Source organism: Polypterus senegalus, chromosome 8, assembly GCF_016835505.1.
Source record: "Polypterus senegalus isolate Bchr_013 chromosome 8, ASM1683550v1, whole genome shotgun sequence".
Taxonomy (NCBI): Eukaryota; Metazoa; Chordata; class Cladistia; order Polypteriformes; family Polypteridae; genus Polypterus; species Polypterus senegalus.
In genome coordinates, this window is record NC_053161.1 from 189,062,941 (window position 1) to 189,073,149 (window position 10,209).

At 44.4% G+C, this 10,209-nt stretch overlaps 1 protein-coding gene across 3 annotated transcripts; it reads right to left on the reverse strand.

Moving 5' to 3' along the window:
- Positions 1 to 2,082: 2,082 nt before the first annotated feature.
- On the reverse strand, positions 2,083 to 8,985 carry LOC120534530 (NACHT, LRR and PYD domains-containing protein 3-like). 3 transcript variants are annotated; one of them, XR_005634781.1, is made up of 3 exons: positions 8,768 to 8,985; positions 3,831 to 5,358; positions 2,083 to 2,314 (listed from the first exon to the last, which is right to left on the reverse strand). XR_005634781.1 is itself a non-coding variant. In XM_039762133.1 (3 exons), the coding sequence occupies exons 1-3, from the start codon at positions 8,971 to 8,973 to the stop codon at positions 2,306 to 2,308; spliced, it is 390 nt and encodes a 129-aa protein (XP_039618067.1). In that variant the 5' UTR covers positions 8,974 to 8,985; the 3' UTR covers positions 2,083 to 2,305. The 3 variants fall into 3 exon arrangements, 1 of the variants encoding a protein (XP_039618067.1); XR_005634782.1 differs by lacking the exon at positions 8,768 to 8,985 and having other exon boundaries at positions 3,831 to 4,005; positions 5,197 to 6,404; XM_039762133.1 differs by having other exon boundaries at positions 3,831 to 4,005.
- Between the last annotated feature and the right edge of the window lie 1,224 nt (positions 8,986 to 10,209).

Genomic DNA, 10,209 nt, shown 5'->3' on the forward strand with positions numbered 1-10,209 from the left:
CTTTTGGGGGAGTTGTTTTGGGGTTGTGTGGCACTTTATTGTTACAAATAATGCAGATTAAACGTGTGTTGGGTGAACTGTCAGTGTCCGCCTGTCTGTGTCCGGGCTGTGTTCCACACACCCTATGCTGGCTGGGATTGGCTCCAGCAGACCCCCATGACCCTGTGTTAGGATATAGCGGGTTGGGTATTGACTGACTGACTGTAAAGCAGATGATGGGAATCTGTGTGATTTGGGGATATTTTGTGATGAGAATTGTAAAAAATCTGAAGCTCACAGAATGCTTGGGTCTCAAGTCATCTGAGCTGAGTTTGTATGTGTGCCATACAGTAAAGTCTGCAGTCTGTCCCGAGACTCCAAGTGCCTTCTTTTGGGCTGAGGGTGCCCAAGCTGCCTGATCTGCTTCAACACATCAAATAAATGCCTGCTCTCCTTGGCACATTGTCTGAGAGCATAACTAGCACAGCCTGGTGAGGAGGTGGCACCATACAATAGCACTTACATTCCTTAAATGTAACTCTCTGGCCACCATAAGAATTGGAGTAAATCAACATCCTCTGAAGGAACACTAACCTAGAGGAACATGGCTTCCACATCAGCCATTAATGCCATAGATTCTTGGCGGACCCTCATAATGACACCAATCAGTGTGCTAGTAAGGTCTGGCCTCTGAAGAAGCTGCTCATTTAGTCTGGTCCTTCAAAAAGAAGCTGCACAATTGAATACCACACACCTTGTGTTTCTTGAGCTGGTATACCCCATGATGCAGAATGCACCACACATATTTACATCTCTGCGGTGTTCATTTGGATCTTTTGACTGCATAACCTTTAATGGCTATTAAATGTCATGGATTTGCTTGAACCACAACTGATGAAGAGCAGAGTCTTCTTTTCCACAAAGATCTTTAGCTTTCTCAGCACAGAAGGAGGTGCAGATGGCCATCATGTCTCCTTCAAAGCTGCTGTCCTAGGAAATCAAACTCTCCCCTCCATTCTGATGTGACTCAGCTTTTCCTCTGTTTCACTTTAAAATGGCCTCTTCCTTCTCCCCTCCATTTATTGTCCCCGTCTGTCCTATTTGACTTTCTCCTTTTGCCCCCATCTGTCCCCTTACCTCTCCTATCTCTATTATCATCTTTCTCTTTGTACTTCTTCTTCATGCACCATTGTTTGTCTTTCTGTCTCTTCTCTTCTGTCACACTACAAATCCATCTGTCCAAACTCAGCTCCTTGTCCACTGTTCAGGAGATGCCCACCTTCAAGTTGAGGTCTCACGCTCCATCATCCAGGCCCTCAGTAATTGGACTCTCATCCCAGTTCCACTCTTATTTCTTATTATGTGTTTGGTGCCCTCCATCCCACCATTTTATGAACCTACTCAGTCCAGTTCAAGGTCAACATCGGGTTCAATACATAAGATTCAACCCTGGGTGGGCCGCCAGTCCCTCACATTTTCTTCACCAGCAGGCCTGAGTTTTCCTTGTCTTTCCTTTTGGTTTCATTTCTTTTTAAATGGCTCATTTGTTCAGGCTACTGCTATCTAAAGAGGACACGAGTGGAGGTGACAGTGAGGTGACAATTATGAAATGACAACGAAGACAAAGAGACCTGAGTCTTGTGTGTGTTACAGAAGTCCAAATCAGCACACGGCAGAGTCTGTTCAATCACAAACAGAAGATGACATGAATTGTGTGCAAATGAGGCAGTGGACAAGGAGTGGAGCAGACACAGGTTCAAACAAAACCACATGATGTTGAGGAGCAGTAGGTTTATGAGGTTTTTGCTCAGAGGACCATCAGCTTGACTTATGATGGCCCGGTGCCTGTCCAGAATATCTCACCAATGCCAGTTTTAGCCTCACTCTCCATCACCCTACAACTGGACTGACCACACATGTTTACTCCTGCTGCTTCCCTCGGTGGGCTTTGTGACCCCCGCTGGTTTCAGATGATAATTTCCACTGTGGTCCTCTGGCTGGTGAAACTCAGGGGTCACTGGTCTGAACTTGTTGAGTTTGGTGACCAGTTCAGGGTGATGGGATGGAGAAACACAAGTGAGTTTAAAGAAGAGGCACAGAGGGTGAGAAGAAGACATGGAGAGTTTATTAAATGTGGAGGAGAGCTGAAGGGATTATAAAAGAATAAAGAGAAGAATTTAGAAGAAATGGACAGGGGGCACCATCACTGGGGTCAGTTGATCAGCATTTTCAGTCTTCTGTGTAGATATTCACTTGCCGTCCACTCCTGTTCAGTTTCTTCTGTAGTGACCTCAGGTTCTTCTCCTCACTCTCACTGATCTCATTATCAACCAGCCTGTGAAGGATACAAGTGTGATTCACAAACATAAGAGGACCCCACCTCACACACTGTACTATCACAGTGACACGCCCACTCAGGTCAACTTCCCAGAATTCCCCTCAGTGTCCCTAAGTCACATGACATGTGTGTCAGTCTGCCGGTCATTCATTTCTCTGTCCAGTCAGGTCACCATCCTCTGAAGGCCTTTTGATTTTATCTCATCTCAGTGAAGGTGTTCTGGTCAGGCTAAGGATTCTCCATGGCTCCAGCTGACTGTTTTATTTTTTATTATCCTTCATTATTTTCCATTATTTTTATAACATTGTTCTGTTTGTATATTATTTGTTTAATTCTGTATTATCTGTTATTTTAATTCTATTTCACTATTATTTAGTATCTCTGTGTGTGTCTCGCACATCTCTCCAGTTCCTTGTATTTTGTGGTTTGATCCCAAGACGCAGGACCACCTGTCCTCCAACTCTCTAAAGACTGCGGCTCATTTGACTGCAATCTGGTGACTGGTGGTCTTTGTGAGTATTTTGCGCTCTTATTTTTTATTCTTATTATTGTCGTTGAACCTTTGGCTCTTGAGTTCAGATTCTCTTACAGTTTGTGCTTTTTGAATGTTGTTAGCTTTGGATTGCCTTTGGCAGCCCCTTTGGCTCTTTTGTTAATAAACCTCGTCTTTTATGAAGACCACTTGTGGACTTGTCTCTGCTCCAGCTGGAGTTTTCACGGTTCTCCCTCTGGTCAGACTCACTTCACGCCTCTGAGACTCTTTTTGATTTTATTTTGAATTTAAAAACCTGAGCTCCTTTCTGTGGCCTAGTCAGGCCTGAAGCCTCCTGTTTGCCTGAGGTGGGCCTGCCTGGTGGTGACATTTGTTTGGTGGGCTATTCTAGAGGCCTCATCCCTTTGTTATATTGTGCTGCTAGAGCAATCACAACAGAAGGTGGTCTGTCCAGGTGACATGGTGTTGACCCCTCTGTGGTCACTTCCTGTGTCCTGCTCTCTTAATTAATGTTCAGTCTCTCTCTTTATTATTTTCTTGCCCACTCCTCCTCACACTCCTCTCTTCTCTCATTTTCTGTCCTCTTGTTTCTTCTTGTTGTTTCCTCACCACCCTCTCTACTGACATTTGCTCTTCTCTGTCTTGTTAGTTCCAAGTGACCCCCATAACCCTGTCCACCCTCTCCTCCTGTCCACTCTGCCTGCTGTCCTGATCCTGTCACCTCTCCTCCCTGTGTCCTTGTCCCTCTGCCTGTCCACCTTTACTGCTCTTGCTTTTCTCAGCTCATCTCACACTTCTCCTCTTTGTTGTTCTCCTTCTGTAATCTCTCATTATCTTTGTTGTCCTCCCTGTCTGTCACCTCCGTCCAGCTCCACTTGTCCACTGCTCTTTGTCCTTCTCGTCCCACTGCCTGTCCTTCTCCTTCCTTCAGTCAGTCCATGTGGTGTCCTGTGATCAGTCCATCCATCAGGCCGTCAGCTGTGACTTCATAACCCCACACACCTCACCCTGTTTACTCACCATCAGTGTCTTTAATTTACAGTTTGGGTTCCGCAGACCCTCACACAGCTGACAAGCTCCTGAATCTCTCAGTTTGTTGTTGCTCAGGTGCAGTTCAGTCAGCTGTGAGTGTGGAGAAGAGAGGACTGAGGAGGGAGATGAGCAACATCTGGAGGTGAGACCACAAAAAGACAGGCTGTGGAGATAAAGAAAGAGAAGTGAGGACATGAGGAGGGACAGACAGATAGAAGGCCACAGAGCTCAAAGACTCAATGACTGCTGGCATTTTTACTTTTATACTGAGCCTGTTTGAACCCAAGACCATCGCTGTTCTTATAAGTAAGGCACTAAACACCTGAGAGGGTCTCCTGCCTTCCTGCTGTACTGACAGGTGAGCAGTCATTGAAACGGACACAAGGACATTAATATTGGAGATGAACCTCAAAGAAATGAGACTGACAGCATCCTGCACTGGAGAGGCCACATGGACTTGTAGAAGGTGACAATGGGGGGGGGATTGTGACAAAGTGGGATTTCTTTTTGTCATTCAGGACTTAGGATGTGTAGACAGTTTGTCTGATTTGTAGGACATCATGTAAAGACAACTGTTAGACATTCTGGTCACTGCAGAGCTTAACACTCAGCTGTTTGTCCTGATGGACACTCCTCATGTCACAGTAATTCGATAATGACAATGACACTCTGTTGGTTTAAAAAGACAAACACTGGAGCTGAGTTTAGGAGTGATGACATAATGGACATGGAGGATAAGACTGACATGTGACACTTCTGTCCTAGGCCACTCAGACCTCACATACTGACTGGTGACACTGACCAGCTGACCTTTTTCCACTAAACACCTCAGTGGTGCTAAACTCAGTTTTCTTATTTCTTCTACTAGTTTGTAATAAAGCAGGAGGACGAGCTTCAAATGGACTGTCAGCATCACAAAGTCCAGTCCAGTGGACACAGAGGTGGTCTGAGTGGACTGTGAAGAGACCGCCATGACCGCTGACCACTGCTGTCCATTCTCAGCTCTGCCCATAAGTGATTTGACCAAAATGACAGCAAAGAAAATCCGCAGCACTTTATCAGCTGATTTCACAGGACGTGTGGGGGTCACAAGAGTGACATGTTTGTGTCCTCACAGTTTGAATTTGTCACAACAGCAGCTCATTTCTTTATGTCCTGCCTTTTCAATGACATCTGTTTAAAAAAGTCAGAAAAGGCCAGTGGACAATAAGGGGGTGGAATAAAGATGGTGGGGTCTTTACAAGGCTTTACAAATGATACCAGAAATATTCAAACAAAATGTTAAAGTCAATGGACTTGGGTTCAAATTATGAGTGCACACCAAAGGCCATCAGTCACACAGACGTCACCAAACCTGCAGGTCCCCAAGTCCTCTGCTCTGCTCAGCTCTGCCCTCTGGTGGTGACGCCCTGTCACTGCTCTCCTTCTATTTATTTCCATCTCTCACTTCTTCTCCTTTTTCTTCTCCTCTTCACTTCGAAGTCCAAAGTCAAGTCAGGCAGGTTTTGTGTTAAGTCTTAAATTTCAAGTCCCAAAGAAGTCATAATGTGTTTTACACCAAATTTACATTTGCTATTTCTTATATTTACAGGAATCATTTATTACATTTATTATTACATTTCCAAACTATCAACTCCATGTTAATACAAAGATGAACAAAAATGAAGTGCAAATAAACATGTAATGAGAATCAATTCTCAAAGTGCTGCTGAATACAACAATACAAGCAGTGCAAACAAATGAGCAGGCCAGTTCTATGTATTGTCACACATGTGTGCCCACCTGGAGATGACCTTCCTGTCTCTGTGAGGTAAGTGATACCACTCTGAGACGAGAGGGGGCTCTCACACTGACTGTCTCTCCTTTTCCACCTGCAGCTCTGAGAAGAAACCAAATGAGGGGAACTGACTCAGCCGCAGTGCCCAGAGATGCCCCTGTCCTTCTGGGTGGGACTCTTAAAAACCTGCCGGTCCCCCAGAGGATGGAGTCTGCTGTTGGACCCAGAAACTCGACATGAAGCAAGCGCCATCGTGTTCACAGAACTGCAAAGTCAATTTGTCTATTGGACTGAAAAGGTGTGTTTTGTTGGGGCCATCGCGTCCACTTTTGTTTTATTTCCTTTTACTTCATTGAAGGGGGACACCCAGTTGGTGTCCCGACATTACAAAGCAACTTGTGCAGGTCTGTCCTCCAGTCACCATATCAGCAGACCAATATTGTCTGTTTGGATTATGTGTATTGTCCTTAATTATGTCCATTATATCTGTTCACCGTTGTAATTATCTATCACTTTATATTTAGTGAGCAAGTGGGGTAGCTTGAAGAAGAGAGATGGTGAGTGTATTGACAAGCTGATCAGGTGAGCAGGATCTGTGGCTGGCATGGAAATGGACTCTCTGGTGACGGTGGCAGAGAGAAGGACACTGTGCAAGCTGCTATCTGTTATGGACAATGAACATCACCCACTATACACCACCATAATTAATCAGAGGAGTTTGTTTAGTGGTAGGCTGCTATCACAGAACTGCAATATGGACAGATACCAGAGATCTTTAGTCCTCAGAGCCATTAGACTCTTTAACTCTTCATAACAGGGGGTGGTGGTTGAGTTCTGGGCCTGACGGTCCTTCTCTCCTCCTAAGCTGTATTGACTGTATTAGCTGGAACCACATCTGATATCTCACTATTAGCTCACTGCTCTATAAGTTTTATTTTGTTTTATTTTGTTATGAGTCACATCAAACATGTTATCCTATTAAGATAAGTCATGTCACTTTATTTTATTTTACTTTAATGATATGTCACTTTAGTATTTGTCACATTAATATTATGTTTAATATCATGTGCCACCTGTCACTTTGATAGTAGTATTATTGGCAAAATTCTCACTGCACTGGCATTATTGGATGTAAAACAACAAGAGTTTCTGTGCCACCTAAAACTGACATCTCCTCTGCTTACCATTTATGTTCTCCTCAGCAAGCCAAGAGACCACCGGCAAGGGCAGTCATCCTTCACGTCGGCTTCTGCCCCAGCCACCTTAGCTGGTCACCACTGAGGACCCCAAACTCAGCTTGTGTTCCCATCACAATCCCATGGCCTTCAGCAGGGTGCTTCGTAAGACTATCTCCTTTCTCCTAACGCCAACCCTCAGCCTTCAGCAGAAGCCCACTCGGTGTGATTGGTCACTCTTGCTCCTTAGGCACACAGCAGGTTTTGTCCTTACCCCTTGAGTGCCGTGTGTTCACTCCTCTCACGGCCACTTCTTGACCTCCACTTCCCTGCATCAGCTCAGCCACAATTCTCCATTTACTTTATTTCTCATTTAACCTCCGTCTCCATCTTTTCATTTTTCATTCCTATTCAGTTCTGTTCTTGACTATCCTGCTCAGCTCATTTTAAACTCACTGGGGTGCAGGTGTCTAATTACAGACCCCAGAACACTAATGAGGACACTGGCTGAACCACACGTGTCTTCAGGTGTAAAGTGCGCTCCGCCAATTCACCACCAACACTCCAGGGCTGTTCTGCTCCCCCACACTACCACATCCACCTACGCCCCTCTGAGTCCACCATTTTAATTTAAAAACCTGCACACAACCACTGACCCCTGACATGTGTCACCACACAGCTTTGTATTTAGTAGTAAAGAGAATCACGCAGTGACCAGAGTGACCAGTGGGGCACAGGACTAGTGTGACAGGTGTCCTTAGTGACATCAAATTATTCACATCTCCAGTCGGCCATTTGATTGTCTGCTGGCATTAAGGAAGACCCTGACTGACTGAATTGACAAAAGAAGGATTTGTGAGGCAGAGGGTTTGGACCTGAGATGACATCAGTGAAGACCATGTGTGTATAAAAATATCAGAAAGGCGCTATATACTGGATTAGTGAGAAAGTCATGTGACAGCCTACACTGATTTGGTGAGATTCTTGTTTTAATGTCCCACAAGAGACACGAGTGTGAGTTACAAACACAAGAGGGTGCCACTCCTCATACTGGAGTATCTCACTGACACGCCCACTGAGATCACCTTCCCAGAATCCTCTCAGTGTCTCTGATGTCTACTGCACATGATGTGTGTGTCCACCTGTCGGTCACTAAGCCCACTGACAGATATATGTCGATGTCCTGTGTAGACCTGGGGGTCATGTCTTGTAGAATGATGTCGGCCAGTTCAGTCCACTTGGCTATAATGGCGGTCACTTCCTGTGTCTCCCATCTTACTGTCCACACTGCCTTCAGTCCTAATCCTCTCCTCCCTGTGACCTTCTCTTTCTGTGTATGGCTGGCTGGTCATTTCTACTGCTGCTGTCCACCTTTCCTCCTTATCCTCAGTCTTGTCCCCCTCTTAGTTCGTCCTTTTCTTCATTCTGTTCATCTCCTTCTCTTGTCTCTCCTTATCTTTGCTATTCTATTCTCTTTGTTCTTATCTGTCACTTCAGTCCAGCTCTAGCTGTCCACTCCTCTTTGTCTTCTGTCACTTTAGTCATCTCTTCTCCTCACACTGACTGTGTTTCTCCTCCTTATTCTATTTTAGTGATTTTTAACAAACTTTAGTGAGGACATCAGAGGAGTGTAAGGGGGAAAGTGACAATGGAGGACAGGAACAAGTACGAGATTAAAATAAAGAATGGACAGCGTGGGCTTGTGGGACAAGAAATAAAACAACAGTCTGGACAGAGAGGATGAGTCGGGTGACCAGTGTGGTGGAGGGGCTCAGGGTCACAATGCTGTCTTTATGAATTGAATTATTAAAGGAAATCTGCAGCTGTGTCACCTCACGTCCATCTGTCTGTCCATAAGGGACACTGCATTCTGTCTTGATTAAACACAGCATGGAAAGGTCAGAGCCGTAATGTGACAAGAAATAAAATTCATGAGACACACACACACACACACACTCTTGTTGTTCACTTACTTCAGTTTCTCTAATTTGCAGTTTTCACTCCTCAGCAACTCAAACAGCTGATCCACTCCTGAGTCCTCCATGTTGTTTTCGTTCAGGTTCAGTTCAGTCAGTCGTGAGTGCGGAGAAGAAAGAGCTGAGGAGAGAGCTGAGCAACATCTGGAGGTGAGACCACAACCAAACAGGCTGTGGAGATAAAGAGAGAGAAGTGAGGACATGAGGAGAGACAGACAGACAGACAGAAGGACAAACAACACAAAGGTTCAATGGCCACTTGTATTCTGACTTTTCACTGAAGTGCAGTGTGAACACGAGACCACTGCCATTCTTTTAAAGTAAGGCGCTATATACCTGACCGGGTCTCCTGCCTTCATGGTGGACTGACTGGTGCCAAGTCATTCAGACTGACATGTGGACATCAACACTGGATAAGAACGTCACAGACATGAGACTGACGGTGTCCTGCACTCAGGTGACCAGATGGACTTGTCACAGGTGGCCATGTGGTGAGGATGACAAACTGGAATTCTGGTCTGTCATTTACCACTCAGGACTGGCAGCTCCAGTAGTGACCAGCAGCAGGTCTCTTTGTCTGTGCCTTTGTTGAAGTTTTTTTTTAATTTGTTGTGATTAATTCTTAATCATGGTTTCATTTTCAGAACAGGAATAAAGGAATTTATGTGTCCCTGAAGTATTATGGAGTCTCCTCTTTTATTTGTTTGTATTATTTTGTGATACTTTTTCACTTCACTTGCTGTCATCCCGATGCGTCTTCTATTCACCTGAGTGATTCAGTTCAGCCAAATATAAAAACAAAATGGGAGACACTGAGCTACAGGAGGAGACCTCTTAAGAGCATTTAGGGATTTATGTTGACACAGCATTTTCTTTGACTACGTAATCTACTGGACCAATTAATAAGATAATATAAAATGTGAGGTTCTATCATAAAAACTGTCGAATTTAAATCAAGTGACATTATACTCTTACTTTATGATATACTAGTGAGAGCACATCTGGAGTACTGAGTGCAGTTCTGGTCTCCTCAGTACAAGAAAGACATAACAGCACTTGAAGATGTGAAGAGCAGAGCAACCAAGTGCATTATGGGACATCATCATCAAGTTCTTCCATGTGAACGCTGAACACCACGAGGACTGACTGAGGTCATTGATGTTATGTAGAATTCTGAGAGGAGGCTGGGTGGGCTCGTGGCCTCGGACCCCCTGCAGATTTTATGTTTTTTCCTAGCCGTCTGGAGTTGTTTTTTTTGTCCTCCCTGGCCATCAGACCTTACTTTTATTAATGTTAATTAGTGTTCCCTAATTTTAATTCTTATTTATTTTGACTTTTTTTCTCTTTATTCATCATGTAAAGCACTTTGAGATCCATTATTTGTATGAAAATTTGATCTAAAAAATAAATGTTGTTAGGCAGGTTTTGAGTCAAATCTT

Bases quoted from the DNA above. Each gene is read 5' to 3' on its own strand.
- LOC120534530 (XM_039762133.1), bottom strand. From the start codon at position 8,973: ATGTCCTCACTTCTCTCTCTTTATCTCCACAGCCTGTTTGGTTGTGGT. The intron at 4,006-8,767 runs GTAAGTGAACAA...TTATCTCCACAG, and splicing joins TGCAAATTAGAGAAACTGAA to CCTGTCTTTTTGTGGTCTCA.